General features: G+C 36.4%; 2 protein-coding genes across 2 annotated transcripts; one reads left to right on the plus strand and one right to left on the minus strand.

Moving 5' to 3' along the window:
* Positions 1-483: 483 nt before the first annotated feature.
* LOC145029058 (histone H3-like centromeric protein CENH3) lies at positions 484-2,176 on the minus strand. The gene is made up of 7 exons (XM_078977698.1): positions 2,042-2,176; positions 1,909-1,940; positions 1,753-1,783; positions 1,548-1,678; positions 980-1,054; positions 802-877; positions 484-725 (listed from the first exon to the last, which is right to left on the minus strand). Exons 1-7 carry the CDS (start codon positions 2,091-2,093, stop codon positions 670-672), a joined length of 453 nt encoding a protein of 150 aa, XP_078833824.1. The 5' UTR covers positions 2,094-2,176; the 3' UTR covers positions 484-669.
* Positions 2,177-19,066: 16,890 nt separating this feature from the next.
* LOC145031529 (protein argonaute 4A-like) lies at positions 19,067-24,589 on the plus strand. Its single transcript, XM_078980105.1, has 21 exons — positions 19,067-19,102; positions 20,074-20,268; positions 20,379-20,584; positions 20,669-20,875; positions 20,973-21,109; positions 21,209-21,306; positions 21,385-21,482; positions 21,563-21,734; positions 21,830-21,946; positions 22,045-22,152; positions 22,242-22,304; positions 22,387-22,500; positions 22,605-22,770; positions 22,861-22,973; positions 23,059-23,196; positions 23,287-23,417; positions 23,504-23,745; positions 23,817-23,890; positions 23,972-24,066; positions 24,152-24,183; positions 24,288-24,589. The coding sequence occupies exons 2-21, from the start codon at positions 20,086-20,088 to the stop codon at positions 24,458-24,460; spliced, it is 2,667 nt and encodes an 888-aa protein (XP_078836231.1). The 5' UTR covers positions 19,067-19,102; positions 20,074-20,085; the 3' UTR covers positions 24,461-24,589.
* The last annotated feature ends 1,924 nt before the right edge of the window (positions 24,590-26,513 follow it).

Raw genomic sequence — 26,513 nt, forward strand, 5'->3', positions numbered from 1 at the left:
TATACTGAAATAACATGTTTTGACAAACCACATAGACCAACCATATAATTTTGTCTTATTTTAAATACATAATGTCTAACGTTATTGGCTAATAGAGAAATGAGCTCATTTTGAATTTTGTGATCAAGATAATGATGATGATTTTCAATTTGTTAACAAGATTTGTATTACACCATAAAATTTTGTCATTATTTCAACTAGTCCTAAAACATTATCATTACTATATTGGTAATGTTTTTCATAAGACATTTAAACTATTTCACATCATAAATTATGTTTCGTAAAACTTGTCTCCAACGCTATAAAATCTTTTTTTATTAGTAAATTTAAATAATTTACAACAAAAACAATACACTTTATCAACATATTTAGAATAAACTAACCATTTTCCATCAAGTGTCTTTTTATTTAAGTTTTTAGCATGTCAGAAATAGTTCATTCTTTTACTAACAAGCACCATAAAAACCATTCAATTTCAACATGTAAAAATAAACACACTAAATACATCAATTACTACTCAACAAAGTAATTAAAATTCTCAACCAAATTTGTTTTCTACTAAACTAAATTTGCATAAAATAATCAAATTGGAATAGTGTCATTATCTAATATAATCTACTTACCTAAAGATTTCTTGTTACAGCATACAACATTTGTCCTCTAATTCAACTACCATGGTTGCCCTTTCTTCGTAAGCCTTCTAGCCAATTCCATGTCCTTTTTCACTAAAAAAAAAATTAAAGAAAATGTGAGGACAGGTGTCGCATCCACAAACAATCAGAGCTCCATGAAAAAACTTACTCAGGGTAACACGCTTTGCATGAATCGAGCACAACATTGAATCTTCAAACAACTGAACTATGTAATCTTCTGCAGCCTGAATTTTTGCTTAAATATAAGTTTTCTAGTAATAAGATTTCATTAAGTTGATGAAATAAAAAAAGAAATTTATTAATTAATCAAGAAATTATTATGAAACCTCTTGAAGGGCTTGTAGAGCTTCAGCTTGCCAACGTGTAACTTCAGGGGCAATGTAGTTGCTTATCTCTTTTACCTACAAACTCAAATGTTATTATTAGTTCATTAAAGATTTCTTACTATAATATTTCCAATCTAGTATATACTCAAATTTGATATCTGTGTTGCATTAGATACAATTTATTAGATCATGAAGTAACTATATTTGATAAGTTTAAAAGAACAAGATTTACCAAAGCTTACTACTGTATAATGTTAATGTAATTCACAACTTTGTAGCCACATGAATAGAAAGGTTTTTATGTTATAATTTGGTTAATTTGTCACAAAACCAGTTTATATAGATCACTAGAATCCTTAATGTTTCATGATATTTGTATATCGTGATTCTCAATTTCAACTTTTCAAGTTGGATCAATCTAAATTCTAAACAGGGGTAAACAAAAGTTTCATAATTTGTTTCCGTATATTTGCTAAACCCTAAAGCCTGAATTAGCAGATGTCAATCAATGTGTATAAACACATACATACAAAAGTTTAACATGATTAGATGGATCAAGACATCTTACAGTTCGAATGAAAGGAGCAGCTGGAATGAGAAGGTTAACAGTCTTCTGAAGACGACGAATCTCACGAAGTGCTTGAGTTCCAGGCTTAAAACGATGGGGTTTCTGTTTCTGCCTTTGTCCAGTTCCTGAACCTAAATTACAAAATACTTCAATTCAGAAAATTCAAAAACACATAACACAAATCGAAATGTGAGCAAAAACTCACTCCCTGGATCCTTTCTCGGAGATTTCCGTGGCTGCCGCGATTCAAAAAGCAACCAAAAAGAAATAAAACTACATTGCATCAGAAAAACTTCGAAACGACGAATTTTATGGAAAGAATTCAAAAATTGAAACGAGAGAGGGGTTTTAAGAGCATTACCGTACTTGTTGAGGCTGAAGTTGATGCTCCAGCTGCAATTACACAGAGAAGGGAAAAAAAAAATTAGGGTTTGAACAAAACCTGAAAACAAAAACGAGATCGGAGAGCAAGAGATGGAGATCGAGATAGTGACCAGATTGTCGCTTGCCCCAACTTCGTTTAGCAGGTTGTTTGGTTCTCGCCATTGTTGATTCGATTTGATGTTGGAGTTGCTGCCCGTTGGTGTGGAAACGGTCGACTGGTTTTGCTCTTATTTCGAAATTAAGGACATGTATTTCCCCGCTCAGTTTGTTTTCATTCGGATCCAACTATCTCAACCCGGATCCGGCTTGTGGTCGTTATTTGATTATTTCTACCAATTGGGTTTAAATATTCCTGTTTAAATTCTAATTTTAATTTGGGTTAATAACATAAAACACTTTATATATTGAAATTTTTTTTATTAACCCTCAAAGTTATTATTATTATTATTATTATTATTATTATTATTATTATTTTGTAAAATGGTCCTTACATTCCCATTTTTCTTTTATTTGTTCATTTTAGCAAGTTTGTGGTCTTCTCGTTTTACAAAAGTTTTTCCAGCATCCAAAGGCTACAAACATCACATACCAAGCCAATTTATCACTGACTACTCAGCACTAGCATGCAAGTCTAAGAGCTCATATAGCACACAACGGCATCTCTCCTAGCCCTAACTAGCATACGATATTCAGATTGATAACCAGATCATAACAGATAACAAACATGGGTATTCTAGGGAAACTTACTTGAGCTCGGCTGATTGCATGCACCACACCCTTTCTTTTCTTAGAAAACTTTTCCTTGAAAACATTTTCCTTTAAAACCTTACAGATCCTTAGTCTGAGTTCAGACACATATGTTCGAATCCTTCAAACCAAGGCTCTGATACCAACTTGTAACAACCCAAAAATCAGGGGTGAAAATTTCATTTTTAATATAACTAAAACATTGATATCATTTAGTTCAAACAATCAAATCATAGTTAATTAAATCGTTTATCAGAGTTTATCCCAAAATCATTCATTGCGGAAATCATAGGTGTGTGCACTGCGATCAACCCGAGATATTCCTTTCCAAAACGATGATACCTGAAACCATAAACAAAACCTGTAAGCACGAATATTAGTGAGTTTCCCAGTGCATACCATTCACACAACCCACATATCACATATCCTCTTAGCTATAAAAGCTACACACATATCATATATATTGTTAACTATAAAACCTACCATATATCACATAATCCCTACATACATAAACATATAACAGTGTCATGGGCTACCCCACATGATCTTTACCTAGGACTGCCATGGGCTCCCTCATGCTAGAATGAGAATGATTATTGATATGTGTAACTGCTACGTGTATGTTTTTAAAATTGTATACGGCTAGGATCTCATGGCCTTAGAATAATTTGGTATGGCTCGTTTCCCGTTCTGTGTACAATTTGCATGCATAAGACAGCCGTCAGTGAGGGTGGGTGTGGACATCACGGGTTGTGGTAAGTGGGCTGGATATTCTATGATCGTTTTTGGGTCAGAGATTACCCTAAGACGAGCCTAGGATGAGATTAGTGTCAGGAGTGCATCTGCACGAATGCTACTTGCTTTGTGCTTTGTGGAACTCTTTAGTGATGGGAGTCAGCAACTAAGTGGATGTGACGATATCCATGAGGTAGATGATTAGCATCGCAGGGAGTTCCTCAGCAACTGATGGCAGGGTGAGGTTGGGAACCTAGGATATGCTCCAGTGAGTAGTGTGGCGGTTTGGTGTGATTGGGAGCCTAAGGGGAGACCTAGGAGGTGTTTAGGTGGATATTGTGTTGCTGTCTAACAGACATTTAGTACATCAGGGAAGTAGGTGACTTAGAGGATTTGGGATGATTCCGGAGGAAAGTATGGATAGGTGTGGAAGGTAGTATTGGGCCCGTACTACTGAAAGCACAGGATCCATACTCGAATCGGGGAAAGTCTCGAAGAATCCAAGAAACCTAGGAAAGGAATTCGTGGTTACGAGTGGACTGTGGGGATAGCTGCAGTGCAGAATGCGGATGAGCACGCAAGGGGAAGGACCAGGGTTTGGTCTTGGCTCCGGTAGAGATCCAGTTAGCAGAAGGACTGTCAGGATTGAGAGTTCGCATTGGATCTCTTGTATCAGGCGGCAAGGATTGATGGTGCGATCTATAGCACTTTCGGAGTTAAAGACTTTGTCTTGGGGATAGTTTGTAACTGGTTGGGAGCATAGGTTGCTCCATCTATTGCAGATCGGCCATGGACGATTGAGCAGGTGAGTGTGTCAGGGTGCGAGACCCTGAATGTTATGATTTCTAGAGTTCGAGAGTAGGGATTGATTAGGGTCACCTTTGGAAAAGGGGACCAGCCCGGGTGCCTATAGGGGAGGATCTCGGGAGGGGGATCCAGGAGTTTGGATCAGCTTTTAAGAGGCCAACAAGGCCAGATTCGGTGCAACACTTGCGAAAACTACGCGATGGAGCTCGTTACAAGGGATTGGATTGCCATTGGGATCGGGATGAAGCGTTGCATCATGTTTTCCGGATGGTCGAGGTAACTCTGGAGGAGATGGTCAGGAGTCATCCAGGTGTTTGCGGATATACTATCTTCGGCCATTTCCGATGGTACCGGTAATTTATGTTACTTGGGGAGTGTGATAGTTAGACCTCGAGTCGGATTTCTGCTAGTGTTCGAGTTAGAAATAGTATCAGGTGCCAGCCAGCGCACCGAAGAATCTTTAAGGAGCTTTCGGATGGACGTATCTTGCGGAGTGGATTCCGCACATACCGGGATCACTCTGAGTCATTGTCGGAGGCTATCCGGTGATCTTGGTAGCTACAGGTGTAGCAGGTTTGGCCACGTCAGCAGGGAATGCCCATAGGGGGCAAGTCTGTCATATTATCGTTGAAGGCAGATGGGGACAAGGAAGTTAACCACTTGTCGATCAGGGAGGAGCAGTGAGGGCACCGACTCCAGTTATCAAAGAATTTTCAGTACGCGTGTGTCATTTTAGGTATGGCCTGGATTGGTTCCAGGGCTTATATGATGGAAATTATGACTAGGTTTCAGTAACCTTAGCTATCATGTTTGAAAAGGCTCCCGAGGTTGTCAAGGGAAGAGAGAATTGTTGCTGAAGATTTGGTTAGACCATCTGACCTTCGGTCAGCAAGAATCGAGTATAATAGTATTTAAAGCATCTAAATCCGTTGATATGGTTGGGATACAGAGATGCTAGCGGGTTTTCAGAAGTTGTGCTATTTTGGGAAGGGTTATTCTTGGTGTTCTAGCTTTGCTAGGCGCCGCTCGTCAGCAGATTAACCATTGGAACGAAAGAGAGAGGATGTGGGAATCCTTCAATTTTCATGTGCCAAGCGGACTTAGTCGAATCTAAGTAGGGGAGAATTATTCAGATATCCTGGAGAAAAGCAAGTGTGAGACGTGGATGCGTCTCACATTTTCTTTTTGGGGAGGAAAGGCGGCCCCAGGGACCAACTGAGTATCGGATATCGTGGGATGGGAGTTCGGGAAACTCGCTGGCATTTGGATCGCGTCCTTCTGACGTCATATTGCAGGCTTCGGGGAAGGGAACCACGTAGTGTTCCAATCGGTAATTGAGTTCAGTTTGGGAGGATAAACTATGTGGGTGCTAAACAGTGAGATGCGTTCGGATTGATAGGTGAGTAGTAGGGCCATGGGCAACGATCATGTGGTATGAAAGTGTTGTAAGACTACAGGGGAGTCGTAGCATTCACTGTGAAAGTGTTGTAAGACTACGGGGGAGCCGTAGCATTCACTGTGAAAGTGTTGTAAGACTACGGGGGAGCCGTAGCATTCACTGTGAAAGTGTTGTAAGACTACGGGGGAGCCGTAGCATTCACTGTGAAAGTGTTGTAAGACTACATGGAGCTGTAGCATTCACTAATAATGGGATGGAATGGGAAGTGTTGTAAGATTACGGGGTAGTCCTAACATTCATGAGTTCTTCGAGCGACTGGGTCTACGGTATATCAGTTCGCAAAGTCGTGGGAAAGCCACAACTTAGGTAGAATAAGGATCGGAGGGATTATTCGATGGATTATTCATAGGCGAGCCCGGATGGGTATGGGATTTCAGGATGGAAATGGTATAGACTGTTGAGTCAATGGTTGGATCTCGAGTTGTAGGATCTTGTGGATAAGTGGCACATGATGCAGTATGGCTACGGCTAAGTAGTCTTGGTTTTTGATCACCTGGAAACCTGGTGGTTGGACCAGATGAGAGACTGGTAGTCTCAGGGATCGGCTAAGGGTGATTGTCTATCTGCCACGAAGGGGACGTCGGTAGTTATGTTGTATTATGAACCTCGAGGTAGTAGCGGGGTGTCGACTGGTTTCGGAAAGGATTCCGAATCAGGGTACGTGCATGTTCAGTACATGATTTTGTTTCAGTAAGATGAGATTGGGAGCATTTGATTCCAAGGGCATCAAATGCAGGATACCAGGGTAATGAATGGGTGTGGTTGATGGTAGCTCAAGCCATCACAGTGCGACTCGAATTGGTTCTATCAGTAATAGGACCATGACATGTTTAACCAGGAAAAGACAGGTTGAGGGAGGTCGGGTATGATGTAAGACCACAGTTGTTCTTGTGGAATTCATTTTTGCGTCGGAATTAGTGGCGACGGGTTGTCAGCCTGTCATGATCAGATGGATCAAGAGAGTGAAGGAGTCGAGAGAAAAGTTATCGTCAGGGTGGTTATTATCAGACGAGGTGTCCTTCGGATGTCATGTGGGAATGTGGAGCATGTGTCTCTGGCTCAGCAAGCGGGAAAGTGTCCGGTGCTTCGGACAGTTGTCAGTCAAGTCGGGACCAGGGAGGTCCCGGTCGTTCTTCGGAAAAGCAGTTTCGTAGTAGCAGGATGTTGTTTGAGCCACAGTGATAGGATAACTAGTGGAAACTAGTTCCAGAGAAAGATTTCATTCAGAAGTCGTGGGAGAGACTGAGTGAGGAGTCCTTGGACTCCACGGCTGAGTTGGAACTCGGTGTTGCAGGTAACCGACGGATGATTGGAGACCAGGAAGGTCTCGAGATATTTTGGGAAGCAACCATATAGCAGTTCAGTGTTTCAGTCAGTTTAGTGTTTCAGGAGTTTGGTGCTACCGACAATAGTGACCGGCACCGAGAGTGGCTGGAGTGATGGTCATCGTGAAGGGTACGTTCCTCACAGTGACAAAGGAAATGGATAGCTATAGAGGGCAGCCTTAGGGAGGCCAGAAACGCACGAGGAAAAGGAAGTAAACCCCAAGAATGTTTAGCCTAGGTACTCGGGGAGTGGCAGAAGGATTGCCAGTTGAGCAGGGGGTGTTCTCAGGAAGGTTAAGGATTAGATTGTACTTAGGGATTTGACCTGTAAGGATTGTGCCATCCAGAATGATCGGGCAGAAGGCTAATAGGGTTAAAGTCACCAGGCAGGGTGTTGGTGGCGGATTACAGGACAGTTGGCTATTGTGACATCCCCAAAATCACGGCCAGAAAAGACTGATTTTGTTTATGCTTTATAAAAATCAGAGTACTTCATTTTATAAAAATGTTGCGGAATTTGTTCCCAGAAAAACATGGTAAATACGTTATTAAAACATTTTCAAAGGAATGTATTCATTTTATTTTAAAACATTTGGGATGTCATCGTTAATACAGAAACATAAACATAAATAGAACTTACAATTATTTACACTAGTGATCTACATCTCTTTAAATCTCTCAGTGTAATGTCACTTCATATCAACACCTGTGATATAAATAAACTGAGTGGGTCAGGTTGGGAAACCTGGTGAGTACATAGGGTTTTCAACCCACAATAATATAATTATTATGTTTAAACAATCAAACAATCAACCCAATTACCCATCCCCATTATCTTCTTTAGTCTTAAGGATCTACCCTAAGAATCAGCTATTCCTCGTTTATTTATTCCTAAGGATCATCCTAAGGAATCAACACGAAGTCCATCATTACCAAGGCTTATAGAATATATCTGGTGAACACGTAGTCCGAAACATCTGGTAAACACTTAGTTCAAAAGTAACTAGTGAACACACTTAGTTCAAAATACCTAGTGAACACACTCAGTTCAAAGATACGTAGTGATACCACTCAGTTCAAAAATAACTAATGAGCACCTAGTTCAAAAATACCTATAGGTTACGAGCCTGCTATCGTTCCACTGGACCGTCTAGTATCGTCCATAGTCGTCATCTATACTCCACTAGATGACTAGATCACTTGACAACACTGATGTCTCCCATCGTGTTATCACAAAACAACTATTTCATCTACCTGTGTTTTACCCAACACATTTTGTAGATATAAAATACATATACAGTTTAAATCATTTAAAACATGTATAAAAATCTTTCACCCAGCATAGACAGCAAGTATTCAGACAATATGCACACATAGCACGTAATTTATATTAAAATACTTCATATCCATGTGTAAGATGAAAGGGACTATGCACTCACTTGAAAGGTGGTGACTCAGCACTCGGACAACACTTCGATACTCTCAAAACAATTTCCTTCGATAAAACCTAGTACCAATACCACTAGGGTTTAGTCTAACGATAACCTTGACAAATTAATTAGTCTGACTATTATTATTATTATTATATAAGCGTTAATAACACTCAATATAACTCATAATAATAGCCCAAATACTTATTATAAGTTCCTAATAAAGTTAATATATTTAAACATAAGCTATACTAAAGATAGGGTAGGTACAGCTCACTTACAACGGGTTTTCTCGAAAACCGGGCTTCGCTGGAGCAGCGTTCCCGAGCCGAAAGGCTCTTTTCTCCGGACTTCGGGAGCCTCGGGGCTTCCTTCGGGTGCTAGGGGGTTTACCTAGGCTTTAGGGGGGGTAGGGAGGCTTAGAGAGAGAGAGAGAGAGTTTAGAGAGAGAAAGAAGAGGGTTGAGGGGTGAGGCAATGAGGGAACCCGATACCTCTATTTATGGGGGAGAAATATGATGGACTCGCCGACTAGGGGGGACCTACTCGCCGATTTGTTCCATGTGGTGGCCTTCTGGTGGTGCCACGTGTCCAATTCTGGTGGTGCCACGTCACCCCCTATCGCGTATCAGCGCTCAAACTTAGAAAAATCATAACTTTTGCATACGAGCTCCGTTTTTGACGTTATTTATATCCACGCGTAGGTAAAATCAAGATCTACAACTTTAGTTTAGACACCGTCGGCTAATTCTCGACCGATCTCAAATTTAACAATAGGAGGCGTTTAGACTGTTATATGACCGCGAAGAATTCATAACTCCTTCATACGGACTCCGTTTTCATCTGTCTTTTTACTGTTGAGTTCCTATTAATGAGATCTTCAACTCTCATTTAGGTCGCGTAAGCCAAAAACCGCTCGAACTAAAATTCGAGTTTCGGGTCGTGCACTGCTAAGCCGAATCTTAGAAAAATCATAACTTCTTCATACGAAGTCAGATTTGGGCGTTCTTTTTATGGATTTTATCGGTTTAACATATTCTATGACTTTCATTTAGATCGCTAAGGCTAAAAAGTCTTCTATCATAAATTCACTATTTACGTCTCCCGGTGCCGTGCCGGTTTTGCCGTAAAACTTCGACGGGCCATAACTTCTTCGTTATAACTCGGATTTTGGCGTTCTTTATATGTACGGATACCTTGTGACATATTCTACAACTTGGTTAAGATTATTTATTCTAAATAATCTTTTGTCGAAAAGTCATATTCGACCCCTATTACCTCTAAATTGACTAGCCTGGATCTACGGGCGTTACAGCTATAGCGAACTTCGAGGATGAAGTTTAGTTTAAGTGGGGGAGAGTTGTAACACCCGAAATCAGAAAGGCCAAGAAAGGAAATAAAACCCTAAGTCAAAGGGTCAACTCGTCAAGTCCAGGGAGGAACTCGACGAGTCGGAGCGGGATCCGGGGGATCGATTACGTAACCGACTCGGTGAGTCGGCAAAGAGGACTCAGCGAGTCCGGTCTGAAGAGGGAAAACCTAAATCCGGGGCTTTGTGCACTATTTAAGCATCTCATTCTCTCCCTTAGGGTTCCTTATAGCCTCTCTTATCCAGAATACGAAACCCTAAGCCTCCATTTTAGCACATTCAGGAATTCTTGTCTTTTTGGGTGATTTGAAGGAAAAAGGAGGAAGGGGACCTTTGGTGAGTCAAGGATTGGCTTTAAATATATAGTTGGTGTGACTTTTCAGATCCCTTGAGGTAATAAGCTGACCTTATTACATTTAGATCTATCTTATGGTTGAGATTTAGGCATTTTTGGTTATGGAGGAGGTTTATTTCGAGTTTGGAGTAGATCTGAGGTTGCTACCTCATATCTAAGCTATTAAGGATCCAGAAAGCCATAAAGTTTATGACAATAATTTGTTGGTGAAGCCCCTTTGTCTAAAACCCAAGCCCTAGTGTGTTTTGGGCTTATATCTCCTTGGTATCACGTAAAGTTTGCAACTTTACGTGAGGGATAGCTTGTAGAAGGGAAGATCTAAGGATTGGAGCCCCTGCATGGCTTGAAAAGCCTCTGAATGGATTGAGAATTGGAGATACTCGGCGAGTCACATGAGTGTACTCGGCGAGTTGTATGAATATGTGCATGAACTCAGAGAGTTTGTTGAAGATTGCCTTGGACTCGGCGAGTCTGTTCTTGGACTCGGAGAGTCTGGTCATGGAACCCTAACCTTTTCTGGTTAAGTCGAGAATCGGTGAGTCGAGGGACGACTCGGTGAGTTGAGCAGGATGGAACTCAAAGATTCTTGGACTTGACTTTGACTTTGACCAAGAGTTGACCAATTGACTTCTAGGGGTATTTTGGTAATTATTGGTATTTATTTGAGTTCAGTTATTTGGTGATGATCAGCGGAGGAGTTCGTGTCGGTGGTTGGAGCAACGTGATCTTGTTTCTTCAGCCGACAGTTGCAGGCGTGTCTTCTCACCATACCCATGGGTCTAAGGCACCAAGGCCGACCCATCTTATGTTGTGTGATATGATAGTTAGCTTTATGCTAGGTGGTATGCTGGTAATTATGTGATATGTTAGTTGTTTTGTGATACTTGCATGGAAGACCATGTGGGGTAGCCCATGGCATTGGATGTAAGACCATGTGGGCAGCCCATGGCAGTCCTAGGTAAAGACCATGTGGGGTAGCCCATGGCACAATGGTATATGATCCTGGGGGTAGCCACGATATCCTTACAGGTTTATGTACGTGTTATGTGTAGATATTTATGTGATGCATGATATGCTATTGGGTTATATATGGTATTTGCAGGGAAGACCCCGGGGGAATCCTGTGGCATTGGATGTAAGACCATGTGGGGTAGCCCATGACAGTCCTAGGTAAATATCATGTGGGGTAGCCCATGGCATTAGATGTAAGACCATGTGAGGGAGCCCATGGCAGTCCTAGGTAAAGCCCATGTGGGGTAGCCTATGGCACTGTTATAGGTTTATGTATGTAGGGATTATGTGATATATGGTAGGTTTTATAGCTAACAGTATATATGATATGTGTGTAGCTTTTATAGCTAAGAGGATATGTGATATGTGGGTTGTGTGAATGGTATGCACTGGGAAACTCACTAATCTTCATGCTTACAGGTTTTGTTTATGGTTTCAGGTATCATCGTTTTGGAAAGGAAGAGCTCGGGTTGATCGCAGTGCACACACCTATGATTTCCGTAATGAATGATTTTGGAATAAACTTTGATAAACGATTTGATTGACTATGATTTGATTGTTTGAATTAAATGGTATCAATGTTTTAGTTATATTAAAAATGAAAATTTCACCCCTGATTTTTGGGTTGTTACAGTTACAATATGCACGAGTTTTAAATGAACTACTCGACTAGTCGGAGTCTTGACTCGGCAAGTAGGATAGCCTGGACGAAAACCCTAATCTTTAGGGCTTGCACCCTAATTAAGTATCATATCTGGCCTCCACCCCAACCTTTATCACCTCCAAACCTTAATATCAAAACCCTAATCCACCTTGAGTGATTTTGAGCTATTTCTTGCCATTTTGAGTGGTTTGTGTGTTCTTAAAGCTTATAAGAAGAAGAAGGAGTTTGAAGGTTCAAGGAGAAGGTTATATATCTAGGGATTTCTTTCCATTCTCATCACTTTCTGGTAATCAAGCTCTAAACTTGCCTTATAGTTCATTAGATCTCTCTGTGGTCTCTTTCATTGGGTTTTGTCAAAGTAACATGATTTATGGGGCATGGATGTCCCAAGCTGATTATTGTTTCAGATTTGGAGTTAGTAAGGGTTGTAAATGCATAAAGGTGCAGACTTTATTCCATTTGAGTCTCATGCAAACCTTAAGGGTATTGTTATAACCTTTTAAGCCCTAAAAGGGCCATGCATGGAAGCAAGCTCGAGACTTTACGTGGTTAACTAGTTTCTAGACCCTAGATCTAAGCTTTCATGCTTTGGTTTGGAATACTAAGGCTGTTTGGACAAGATCTATGTCTTAGAGGAATTAGGGTTTTAGCTAAACCCTTCAAAAAGAGTTATCAACAGGTAAATTTGGAAACTTTATCCTTAGAAAGGTCATTCATAGTTAACAAGTGAAGTACAGACTATAGATCTAGAGAACAAGGGATTAATCTGTTATGATGGCCAATCAGACAGAAGGACCCGTTGAGTCCATGAGGGAACTCGACGAGTCGAGTCGTGTTGTCCTGATTCCCGTTTATAGTAGAACTCGACGAGTTTGTAGAGGGACTCGACGAGTGGATTAGCTAAGTCGCAACTGAGGAGCTCGATAGGACTCGACGAGTCGGTGGAGCGACTCGGCGAGTTGAGTCGCGATTCTAGGATTTCTGAGTTACAGAACTCGGCAAGCTGAAAAGGTGACTCGATGAGTTGGTCAACCCAGAATGTTGACTTTGACCAGAGCTTTGACTTCGACCGGGGGTAAAATGGTCATTTGACCTTTAGATGGATTTTCAGTTTTCTGACTAAGTAATATTGTATAGAGCCAGCCGGGAAGTCGTGGGAGTAGCCAGCAGAGATTCCTCATGCATAAGTTCAACATTCAGTTGGAGATGTGAGTCCTCTTCCAATAGGAACGGGTCTAAGGCCACAATGTCGGCCCGTTTAGATGTTAGTAGTTCCGGATTACAGTCTGATGCTGGGGCGGTCCCAAGAAGAGTATTGACATGCTTGATATCTTCGTTATTCATGCATGTTATGTGTTATGTGTTATGTGTTTCGGGGCAAGCTCGATGTCGGGGCAAACCCGATGTATGTTAGTGTATCTGTTATGTGCTATGTGTTCCGGGGTAAGCCCGATGTATGTTAGTGTATATGTTATGTGCTAAGTGTTCCGGGGTAAGCCCGATGCAAATTAGTTTATATGATATATGTTATGTGTTTCGGGCTTCGGTCCGATGCCGGGGTAAGCCCGATGTATGTTATATGCTTATGTTATATGTTTATGATATATGATATGTTGTGTATGTGTCGGGGTAAGCCCGATGCCGGTGCAAGCCCGAAGTCGGGGTGAGCTCGATGCTAGACGTGGTCTGATGCCGGGATGAGCCCGATGCCGAGCAGGAGTCCGATGCTGGGTTCGTCCCGATGCAGCTGGGCGGTGTCCCATAGTTTTGTTATTTGTTATATGATATATGTGTATGGTATGTGGTAGTTTGGGGGAGCGCACTAAGCTTTGTGCTTACAGTTTTCAGTTTGGTTTCAGGTACTTTAGCTAGCAAAGGGAAGGGCTCGGAATGATCGCATGACACACACCACAATTTTCTAGCCTGAGAGATTTACTATGATATTTGATATGAGATTTTGATATGTTGATAGATATTATGATATTTTGAGATACATAGTTTATGATTTTATACTATGGTGATGATATTTATGGTCTTAATAATGATTTAAAAACGAAAAATTTGAACCGTATTTTTGGGATGTTTCAAAAGCCAAACTGCTAATATGTAAACAATTTCCTAAAACATAAAACAAGACAATGCTAACATATGTTTATTATTTGAGTTTTCCGAAGAAACCGTAAATGCATGATAATCACATTAATGTAGACACATTTATACATAAATGACACAACATGAGATATTTTAGTTTAGTTCGTTTTTCCATTTTTACGAATAAGAATACAAATTGAACAAAAAAGATGATTAGGAAAAACTAAGGGTGAGTTTGGTTGTGGAAAAATTTTCAGTTTTCTAGAAAAAATTTCCAAGAAAAACGGAAATTTTGAAAACGTGTTTGGGTCGTTCAGTTTTCCAAAATTTCCTAAGAAATGAAAATTTTTAGTTTTCCAAATTGTATGTAAATTAGAAAAGTGATTTTTTATAATTTTCCAAAGTTTTCCAAATTTCTAAGATGGAAAATGAAAACTCCTCCGATTTCAACCAAACACGTTTTCTGAAAATTTCATTGAAAATTGAAAGCGACAACCCAATCCTATTTTCTAAAAACATTTCATTAGAAAATGAAAACAGTTTTCTACAACCAAACGCACCCTAAACAATTTGTTTTTTCTCACCGGGCTTTGAACGAGTTTTTGTGAACCCTTTACATGATACAATTTATTAATTTTCTTTTAAAACAATTTATTTGTTTTTTTTTTGGTTTCAAGTTTTTTGTTTTTTGTTTTTAGTATGGTTTCAGTTTTTGCACATCCCTATTAACCACAAATTTCATTTTTTTGGCTTTGGTTCGTTTTCTGTTTTTTCTTTGTTCAGTTTGATATCTCAAGCATAAAACTATAGAAAAACCGAAATAAACCAAAATACCAAAATCATGTATATCCATGGATATGCTTAATTTATTAAGTATGTTAAAAATTGAATTAATTATTATGATTTTTTTTAGAACGGTAGAATTTTCTAAATAACTAGCAAGAAGCTAGACCAAACAAACAATAACATGGAAGAAATAGATACGATATGATAATGTAACTAGGCAACCCGATTGACACTAGTTTTACGACACCTACTGTTAACCCAAATAAAATTTTGAGAGACCACCTTATCAAACAACAAAATTTTTTTTAGCTCGACTTTACCAAAAACCAAAGAATTTCGAAAACACCAAATTGACCACCACAAAGTGTAGAAAACCGCCTCCAAAAACTGTTTACAAACCTTAGACCTCCGCAGAAAATCAAACCAGTTAATCCAATCGAGGAAAGATATAAAAAATGCGCTAATAAATTCCACCAACAACAAAGGAGATACAATAAATCAAGCGCTAGTCGTATCCACGGAAAAGAGGTCAAACACTCTCCACCTTTTTGTCGCAAATAGGGCATAAAATCGAATTATTCTCCGTACCTTTGTAAGAAAGATTAAACTAGTAGAGATTTTGTTCAACAAAAGACGTCACACGAAAAACATTTACTTTTATCAGAACGAGACATGATCATCTCGTAACAGAAGTAGAATCAAGAAGAATTTTTTTTATCAATTTCTCCTTTAGCCGACTCCACTGAAAAATTGTCTGTGCCATCAAGAGACCAACACCATCTGTCAGGAGAAGAAGAAAGCAAAATCGAAGAAAGTAAAGAACTAAAATTGACCCACTATTCCTCCTCAACACGTCGTCTCGGACTTCTTCTAAAATAAGCGTCTCATCTTGGCTGTTGCTATTTCAAGGAAACTGTAATTTATTTAAAATGATGTTTTTGAAAAGACTATTTTAAATGGATGTTTTTTTTAAAAGCTTTTAGAAATATTAGTGGTTTTTGCAAATATAAAGATGATTCTTTTCAAATAAAAGATTGAAAATGTAGTGTTTTTTTATGAAAAATTCTCAAAGTCTGATATGATTTATAGGACTACATAAAATACAAGAATAAATATAACATATAAGCTATATATTACTAATAGGTCTTGTGGTTGTAACAAAAGATGTATAAATGTTAAGGCCATCTCAAAAATCATCAAAGAAATTTTTTGGGTAGCCTTTGCCCTTTGGTGAGGAAATTAACGAGTTAGTAACTTAGAACATGCAAAACACCAACGTAAGAGTAATCTTAAATTTAACAACAATAAATATTCAATTAAAGTTTTGAAATACAAACCTAAAGTTATTCAAAAATTCAAACACAAATTAGAATTTGTTAGTTTTTTTTTTTGAATAAAATCTCCATCTTGTGGATCATTAATTAAAGTAGATGCATCAAAAGTTGTCAAGATCCGTTAATTCTATACGATTTCGACACAAAATAAATAAGTTTTGATAAGAGATTTCAATTATCTTTTAAGTAAACACGTTAACACGATATAACACAAAAATTTAACGAGTAAAACTAGAGTCAGACTATTTCAACACGCCATAACACATAAGGTCTCAATGCACTAACATGTCAACCCAATATGAATGCCAGACAAATTTGGATAAAAGTTTTCTATTTATTCAAGTAATGGATTGAAATGACATGATACAAAATTTAAACAAATAAAATCATATGATCAAATTATTTCAATTTGTTTAATTTTCAATCGAACAACATATATCATTACCATATTTTATTAAAGAGAAATTAAATATCCTGTTACTTTTTGTTCATATCAATCATTCTACACATTTAAATGATGGTATGTATCTTATTAATATCCTAAAATATCATTAATTTTTATTAAATAAACATTAAATGTTACACATGTCATCATTTAATTGAGTAATAAGATATATAGGAACAAAATATAAAAGAATATTTAATTTAATAAAGCATCAGTAATTACCTATGCTAACTAAAACACCTCCTTAAGTGAATAAAATAGGTCTAATTACTAATTTAGCCAAATTAAGGGGGGTAATTATCAAATTTTAGCCAAAAATGAGCAAATGGCCAAAAATAACACACGAAACCGTAGATTTCGAGATTCACCTACTGTTTCGCCATTTCGTCTACTGTTTCGCGTTTTGTATAATTCTTTTTTTCATTTTGACATTCAAAACTGTAGGTTTTTTAAAACCTACGGTTTCCTCTCGAAACCTACGGTTTCTCAAACCGTAGTCTACGGTTTTTGCAAAAAAAGCTATGTTTTTTTTAATTATTTTTTTTGGGGGTTTTATCTACTATTTTGGGGGGTTTGATCACTATTTTGTCCAAAAAACTACGGTTTTAATTATATATATATATATATATATATATATATATATATATATATATATATATATATATATATATATATATATATATATATATAAAATTGAGACATAGAAAATAACATTATTTTTAACAAGATGCAAAACATTGAATCATAAGATACATACAAGGGGATACAAATGTTTATTGGCTATTAAATTTTTTTAATAAAAGAAAAACGGTTTTTTTGTGAAACCTACGGTTTCCTTTTATATATATATATATATATATATATATATATATATATATATATATATATATATATATATATATATATATATGAGAAAAGTGAATATGTGATTGTTATGTACCTAAGCTTATGTATAGAACCTTTTAAACGACCTAGTTTTAAACAAAACAAATTTAATTTCATTTTATCTTAGTTTTGTTTTAATATAATACCATTAAATTAAGTTCAATTATAGTATGGAAAAGATCAATTATGTATATTTCTATTGCAAATGATTATTGAGTTTATTAAGAAAATAAAAAATCAATAGTTTTTAACGAATATAACTCAAGCGTTTTGTATTTCAACTGAAAAAATATATCCAATGATTTTGTGAAAAACTTGATTGAGTTATGATATGTTCTTCTTTTATCTTTTATTCTATTAGTTTTCATTTAGATTTTATTAGGGTTGATGAAATGTTCATGACTTTTAATGCTTTAAGTTCTTAAACACAATGAAGAAAAAGAATATAAATTTGATCGATTTAGTAAGTCACATGATTAATAAAGAATAGTAAAAGAGATATCATGATTAGTTTGGATATAAATGGATCAAAACTACATTGTTTGGAGGGTTCTATATATAAGTTTAGGTACATAACAACCACATATTCCCTAAGCCCTATATATATATATATATATATATATATATATATATATATACACACACACAGACACACACACACACACACCACACAAAAATACATCCAATTCCTATTCTATTGATACTATTTTAAAAAAACGAAAAAAACGTCCGTACGGTTTCATATAAAACCTACGGTGTACAAGTCGACACTGCACAAACAGTGCATTGGACACTTGTACAGTTTTATATATTTTTTTTCAAATTTTTTTTATCCCCATAAACAAAACCTACTTCTAATCACAAACACGGTAAATTTTTTAAGAAAAGTAGACAAACCTGGTTGAATATCGGGTGCTCCATTGAGAGAAAAACGTAGCCAAACAAAAGAAAACAATAGGAAAATGACCTAATCTGAATTTTTTTTCATTATATACTTTGGGTTAATGGGCTACGAAAAAGTAAACGACCCCTTGAAACAGTAGCCCATTAGGGAAAAAGAGTAGTCAACAAGCGTTGACCGTAGTGATCCTCTGTTGACTACTATTTTGTGGGCTTTTTTGGGGAAGTGAGTTTTTTTTTACTATTTTTTGATAACTAATTAGAAAAATGGCTAGTTTTGTATTTTTTCCAATAAAATATTGTATTTCCTAGTAAGTTTAATTAATACCTTTAAATAACAAATGTATTAGAAAAACTCTTCTTCATTTTTCTTAATGCTATACTAGTTTTTAGTACAATTTTAACTTCATTTGTATTTGACACGATTTTGTGAGGATAATAAAACAAACTAAATAGAATTATTTTTCCTGAATTCCGTTACGTACAAGAAATGAACGTGGCCATATACGCACACCCATTAAGCCATTACAATAACGAAAGGACAAAACTACCCATCCTTGTTACCCCATAAGTAGCACTTGTCCGAGGGTAAAACGGGTAAAGTCACATTTCGAATCAATGAAAAGAATACACGTGGCGGAGACAAGCTTGTGCACGATTATTTCCCAGTAGGCAGCAGCAGCTGCAGCAGAAACAGATTATCTCTCTCTCATCGAAGCTTTTTCTCTTTATAAATCGCTGAAAAAAACCCTTCGTTTCTCATAACTCCATTTTACATCATTTCTCTCTTCTTCTTCTTCATTATACCTCCGGCGACTTGTTAAGCTAGGTATATCATCTCTCGTTTTTCTCTTGGTTTTCATATGTATATGCAGAATCATATATACATGCATCGATCCATGGTTTATATATACATGCTTTAACTTGTGTTTCTGGATTTGGGTATCAAAAAAGAGTAATATGATCGTAAACTTAGCTTAGCTTATATAGATTAACGAAATGTATGTTGTTTGTGTTCGTTTTTGTTTTCCGGTTGACTGGACAACGTGGTTTTACTGAAATATTTCTCATCCGATTCATTTCGAGTCTGTATCTACGTATATCTTCGATCGATGTTTGTTTTTCACGATTTACACTGAGAAATAGTTGAATGTTTCGTAACTGATTTGACGATGTATGATTTTGTTGGTTGAATAATGGGTTTTCTTCTTAAATAGTGTAAGTTGACTGTATATATCTTTCATCTTGCTCAATGTGTTTGCATCTATGCGAGATTTGACGTTTTACTTTCTAGTCTGGGTATTCTTTTCTGCAACGAACTAAGTCTTCCACCTGTTCCTACTTATTTTTGTTAATATTTTTGGTCATTGTTCATACAATGGTAGAGTATAACATTTTGTAAAAGGATAATATATGTCACATTCATGAGTTAAAAGTAGGATGATAAATAAAAAAAGGGAGCTACATAATTTTAGCAAGTTCCTTTTATACAATGGTAGAGTATAACATTTTAGTGTTCTTTTTGAAAGTATAACGATTAGAACTACAGTTGCTGACGTGTTTTTGTTAGACTATTATTAAATGACAGTTAGTTAGTTAGTTAAAGGGTATTATTGTAATTTCATATAAAGGTTGTTAGTTCTGTTTGATAGAAACAGTTATTTATGTATCAATGTATATAGATCAGTGAGATCAATGAAATGAAACAGACTTGAATATCATCTTTTCTTTCATCTTCTTTCTCTCAAAGCTTCTTTAATGGTGAAAGATAACATTTTATATTGTTCTCATGACATACAGAATTACCAAAAAATGAAGGAATTGCCACCACCTCCGCCTATTCCATCAAATTTTGTTCCAGCAAAAGTCAACGAGTCAAACCGGCGTCCAATGGCCAGGCGTGAATTGGGCACTAAAGGTCAAAGGATCTCTCTGTTGACCAACCATTTCAATGTCAAATTAAGCAGGACTAATGACCACTTCTATCAATACAGTGTATATATATCATGATTTCAACTCGTTTTTACTATTTATATCCTGCCATAGTTCGTAACATGATATGAGGTTACTTATGAAGTTATGAATCACAAATATCTGTTCTTCAGGTTGGTTTATTTTACGAAGATGGAAATCCCGTCGAGGCAAAAGGGATCGGAAGAAAAATACTCGATATGGTTCATAAAACCTACGAATCTGAAATGGGTGGCAAAGGTTTTGCGTACGATGGTGAAAAGACTCTTTTCACCGTTGGTGGTTTACCTGCAACTAAGCTCGAGTTCAATGTTGTTCTGGAAAATGCCGCATCAAATAGGTGATAAACAATGTTTGACTTTTGAGTTTCCTTTTAAGAATCTTGTTGATAACAATCAACAAACTCGTGGAATTGTTTGTATAGAACTATCCGAGGTGGAAGCCCAAGTGAAGGAGAAACGAAGAGGTCCAGACGTGTGCCTCAATCGAAACAATACAAGGTCACTTTAAGCTACGCTACAAAAATCCCAATTCAAGCCATTGTTAATGCGCTTCAAGGTCACGATTCAGAGCAATTTCATGAAGCGGTTAGGGTTTTAGATGTTCTTCTTCGCCAACACGCTGCGAAACAGTAAGTCATATACATATGTAAACAAGAAATTCTAGCCAGTTATTCATGTATTTACGTTCAATTACATTAATCATGGTTTAATTGGGATTATACACAGAGGTTGTCTTCTGGTTAGACAATGCTACTTTCAAAATGATTCCAGAAACTTCATAAGCATTGGAGGTGGTGTTGTGGGTTGCAGGGGGTTCCATTCAAGTTTTCGCGCCACCCAATCTGGGCTGAGTTTGAACATGGGTAAAAAAACACTAACGATTTCATCTTTTTTCTGTCTAATTTTAAAAATTATAATGCTATGACTGATTATCAATCAACATTGATTTGATTCAATTACAGATGTATCGACAACAATGATTGTGAAGCCAGGGAAAGTTGTGGATTTCCTATTTGAAAACCAAAACGTTCGCAGCTTAAGGGAGATCGATTGGATCAAGGTATAACAATTTTGTTCTGTTTTAAACTTATCGATTCAAAATTTCAAACGTTGAATTTGATTCTTTTTTGGTGATTAGGCAAAAAGAATGCTGAAGAACCTTCGCATCAAGACCTTACCCTCGAATCTGGAGTATAAGATCATTGGATTGAGTGAGAAAACATGTAGAGAACAGAGGTTAGTGAATTTGTTCAATCATTTCATGTCATTCAATCAACATTTTCATACGTTTGAAATCTAAATAATTAACTTTGTAGGTTTTCATTGAAACAAAAGAATCAAAGAGATGGGTATAGCCCAAATGAAGCCATTGACATAACAGTGTTTCAATACTATGCTGAGTATCGACAAATACACCTTGAATACTCTGCTGATTGCCCATGTCTTGATGTTGGAAAACCTAAGCGACCAGTTTATATCCCACTTGAGGTAATTAAATATATAAACCTTTTCAGATTTTGTTAACAAATATTAATCACCCAAATCCAATCTAAATCCTTTTATTATTATTTTTTTTTTTATAGTTGTGTGATTTGATTTCCCTTCAACGATACACCAAGGCTTTGTCTAATTTACAAAGAGCTTCACTTGTTGAGAAGTCACGACAAAAGCCACGTGATCGAATGCAAGCATTGACTGGTGTAAGCTTCGATATCTTAATATCAATTACGAAAATAGAAAATATTAATTAAATTGTAATATAAAAAGTAAAAACTATTTGAATTATCCTTTTGATCAGGCACTGAATCAAAGTAACTATGGTGCTGATCCTCTTATTAATGCCACTGGGATTACAATCAGTACCACTTTCACACAAGTTGAGGGTCGAGTTTTGGAACCTCCAAAGGTAAAATTACAATTAATTAAACATTTTTTTTTCAAATTTATATTATTAATAATGTAATTAAACATTTTATTTGTTTGTACTTTTTTTAGTTGAGATTCGGGAGAGGAGGAGACATGGTGCCACGTGGAGGTCGGTGGAACTTCAACAACAAGGTCAAACTCAACCCTCTCCATTTTAACCATATTTTCATTTTTTCATTAAATCTAACATTTACATATTCTAGTCTTAATCCAGACACTTGTTGAGCCTTCAAGGATAAGCTGTTGGGTTGTAGTCAACTTTTCTGCGCGATGTGACATGAATGCCCTCAAGAACAATCTCCGCATGTGTTCTCAAGCAAAAGGAATCGTGAGTTCTCTCACATAATTAATCCACATCTATTTGTAATATAACATCATAAAAACTTACAAAATTTGAAAATTAATATATCTTTTTTTGTGTAATGTATACAGGAACTCGATCCACCATTTGGTGTGATCGAAGAGAACCCTCAGTTTAAACGTAGCCCTGCCCCCATTCGTGTTGACAAAATGTTTGAAGCTATAAGACAAAGACTCCCGGGCCCACCTTCATTCATTCTATGCATCCTCCCTGAACGAAAAAATTCCGACATCTACGGTTTTTACCCTTTTTCTTCATCTTTTAATATTTACTCTGTTTAATATTATTATACTGGTACTGGTACTGAGACTGATGTATTAATCACAGGTCCATGGAAACGAAAATGTCTCGTGGACCATGGGATTGTCACACAGTGCATCGCCCCGACTAAGATCAACGACCAGTATGTCACAAACATGCTTCTCAAGATCAATGCAAAGGTCTTATTTTCAATCCAAACACATTTTAAAAAAAAATTCTTGAACTCGAGTCATATTAATTTAATTTATTATTTTTTTTATTCAGATGGGTGGAATAAACTCTTTGTTGTCAGTTGAGTTGTCAAATGCTATCCCATTGGTGTCACGGACTCCCACTATAATCTTTGGGATGGATGTCTCCCATGGTTCACCTGGACGTGCGGATGTTCCCTCAATTGCTGCTGTATATTTTATCACACATTTTTAATTTCTTTCACATTCTTTAATCTAATACAATAATAGTTAATAATATACTTTTAATATGTACATTTAGGTTGTAAGCTCAAGGAAATGGCCACAAATTTCGCGATACAGAGCATCTGTTCGTGCACAATCTGCAAGAGTTGAGATGATTGATGGTTTGTTTAAGCCTATTTCTCATGATAAAGATGAAGGAATGATAAGGTTAAAATTAATTCATATTTCATAAACATTTACGGATTTGAATCTCGAATGCTAAAAAGTATGGATGGATGTTTACATGATTTCAGGGAGCTGTTGGATGACTTCTATTTAAGCACTCCAAAGTTGAAACCGAAGAACATAATCATATTCAGAGATGGTGTAAGCGAATCACAGTTTAATCAAGTGCTCAACATCGAACTCAATCAAATCATTGAAGCGTGTAAGTTCTTGGATGAACAATGGGATCCGAAGTTTTTGTTGATCGTGGCACAAAAGGCTCATCACACAAAGTTCTTCCAAGCCAATTCAGAAGCTAACGTTCCTCCAGGTTTCCGATTTTGAAATTGTTTTGATTTGGATGAACAAAAATTGAATCTTGTTTGTGTTCTTGTGTTACAGGAACAGTGGTTGATAATAAAGTTTGTCATCCTAAGAGCAACGACTTCTATTTATGTGCACAAAATGGACCGATTGTGAGTATTGCGAAAGGATTTGTAAGATATGATTGTGATTAAAGAAATGATTTTGAATTGATTGTATTTGGGTTTTTTTAGGGTACTACACGACCTACGCATTACCATGTGCTTCTTGATGAGATCGGGTTTTCTGCTGATGAGTTGCAAGAGCTTGTTCATTCGTTATCCTATGTGTAAGTCGATAAAAACTTAATTTTTCTAAATATTAGGTCAAAATTACTAAATTAGTGATTGATTTGGGGATTTTGGGTTTTGTAGGTACCAAAGGAGTACAACTGCTATATCTGTAGGTAGGAATAATGTATATAAGATGCGATAATTAATTAATTATACATTGATTTTGTTACAGGTTTTAAAGTAGAATCTAATGATGTGAAAATGTTTATATATGCAGTTGCTCCGATCTGCTATGCTCATTTGGCGGCAGGACAGGTGGCACAGTTTGTGAAGTTTGATGACATGTCAGAGACTGCGTCTAGTCACAGTGGTGGTGGTGTGGGTGGTTCTACTTTCACCCAGTTGCCAAAGCTTCATGATAAGGTTTCTAGTTCCATGTTCTTCTGCTGAACAACAATGGTGGTTATGATTGATTTTTGATGATACAAACATGAATTCTTAAAGTATGTTATCTGGATATTTATGTTTGTTGATTGATGAGATTTTGAGAACATATTAACACATGGATGTTGATTTTTAGTTTTTTACTTGGATGCTTGCTATATATCGATTATAATCTTTTTGGGTGGAGTAATTTTCCTTCTATTAATATATTAAATAACAATCTACATTATTCATAAAAATATGTAAATAATGATTGCAATATCATAGTACTAGATGTGCTCCAAGGTTGCATTGTTGCTTTAAGTTTTATTGTATTTGTGATGTTTGATGTTTGATACTGTATCTAGAATGTTGCTTGTATAGATGATAATATATATTTACGTGTATCCACTAGTTTACTAATTTTTTTTGGCAAACATTAAAAATCTGTTCGTTGAAAATATTAGAAGTTAAGATTGGCGTAACAAGTATCATTTATTGCTGATAGGTTAGGGATCATGTCATATTTTGCAATAACATTTTTTTTCCGAAGTGGCTATACGACCATGCATATTGAATTCAACAATAATTGAGTATATGTATCTTAGAGCACCTATTATGGTATTCATAATAAATCTGATACATATTTTTTAACCACACCAAACATTATTGTAGCTGCATAACTGGGTGGGATTGCATAATGTAATGTAGTTCCATATATTTTTTTTTAACTATATAGTTCCTCTCAAAAGAGATACGCATTTTTAGGGTTTGGAATTGCATAATGTAATGTAGCAAGCCTCTTAAATGGTGATATTTGGGTTAATGCTTTTATCCTTAGATTTTTTTTTTTTGGGTAAATATCACTGTAACACAACTAACTGTCAAGTTCCGTTTTAAATGGTCCATCAATTTTTTTTTTTGACAGTGTAGGGGTATAAAGTCTATTTTTACCCATTAATAAGGGAGAATGCCTTAGAATTGTCGGTTTTCTTTATTTCCACTTTTTGGATTTGTAATTCGATGTTATTTAAGGATCTCTCATCTCCTACGACTAATCTTTTTGAAGTGTGGTTGTGTAATTCACTGAGCTCAACTAGTTAAAACGACATAAATTTTATGTTATTATATATCTATATGTTTTTATTTATCAGTATATCATTGTATTCAATTTCAGTTTTGTCAAATTTTTCCAAACTTAGAAGATAGATTTAATTGATTTTCACAGGATAAGTGTTAGGATTGAGCTAAATAATTGTTGTGTTACTTATTCTAAAGAGCATACATTGGTTATAGTCAAGTGAACCTATATTTTTGATTGAGTTAAATTAAGAAAATCTTGAAAGTCCTTGTACAATTTGGAGTTGAATTTAACCTGTAACCATGTGATGACAAACTAGCTTTAATCAAATCGATATTTTTGAATTTTTCGGTTTGGTTAACCGAACCGGTAAAATCTTTGATTTTTCGGTTCGGTTACGGTTAATGTTTTTTTTTTTGCTATGGATAGTTAACCGAAAAACCGTTTTTTTTTCTATTTTTAAAATATTGTTTATGTTTAATATCAAATTATTTGTTAGAAATTTCCAATTACAAATACTAATTGTGATATTTTTTATATTTTTCTTTTGAAAAGAAAATTCAAAGATTTGCATAAGTCTCTTGGATTTAATTATCATCGTACAACAAGTGAGATGGCAAACGGGCAACAAACTGCGCCGCTAAGTCTTTTTGTATAGCAAATCTCAATCTTTTAAAGACTACATTCATAGAACTAGGGGATACCATTGCAATGCATAATCTCTTGTACTCTATTAAGAAGCTCTACCGCATCTGTTGCTAGGAAACCAAACGTATCAAACGCAAATGGTATGAACATGTGTTGATTTTCCATGCACGATTTCTCATGTTTGTCGACTTTGCTGGTAGCAGCTTTTAAAGCAGTTAGTCCTGCCGTTAAACCCCCCGCCCTCAATCCCACGAGAGGGGATACCCCTGTAAGGTCCACACATGCATGTTTCCCTCCGACCTATCCAAAAATCAAAATGTCAGCCGGTCTAAGGGTTGACCTTCCTTCTGT

This window comes from Lactuca saligna, chromosome 2 (genome assembly GCF_052625555.1).
Source record: "Lactuca saligna cultivar CGN05327 chromosome 2, ASM5262555v1, whole genome shotgun sequence".
NCBI classification, from domain to species: domain Eukaryota; kingdom Viridiplantae; phylum Streptophyta; class Magnoliopsida; order Asterales; family Asteraceae; genus Lactuca; species Lactuca saligna.

Bases quoted from the DNA above. Each gene is read 5' to 3' on its own strand.
- LOC145031529 (XM_078980105.1), top strand. From the start codon at position 20,086: ATGAAGGAATTGCCACCACCTCCGCCTATTCCATCAAATTTTGTTCCA. The intron at 22,501-22,604 runs GTGAGTTCTCTC...TAATGTATACAG, and splicing joins GTTCTCAAGCAAAAGGAATC to GAACTCGATCCACCATTTGG. The intron at 23,891-23,971 runs GTGAGTATTGCG...GGGTTTTTTTAG, and splicing joins GTGCACAAAATGGACCGATT to GGTACTACACGACCTACGCA.
- LOC145029058 (XM_078977698.1), bottom strand. From the start codon at position 2,093: ATGGCGAGAACCAAACAACCTGCTAAACGAAGTTGGGGCAAGCGACAA. The intron at 1,055-1,547 runs GTAAGATGTCTT...TTGAGTTTGTAG, and splicing joins CTGCTCCTTTCATTCGAACT to GTAAAAGAGATAAGCAACTA. The intron at 726-801 runs GTAAGTTTTTTC...TTTTTTTTTTAG, and splicing joins TGCAAAGCGTGTTACCCTGA to TGAAAAAGGACATGGAATTG.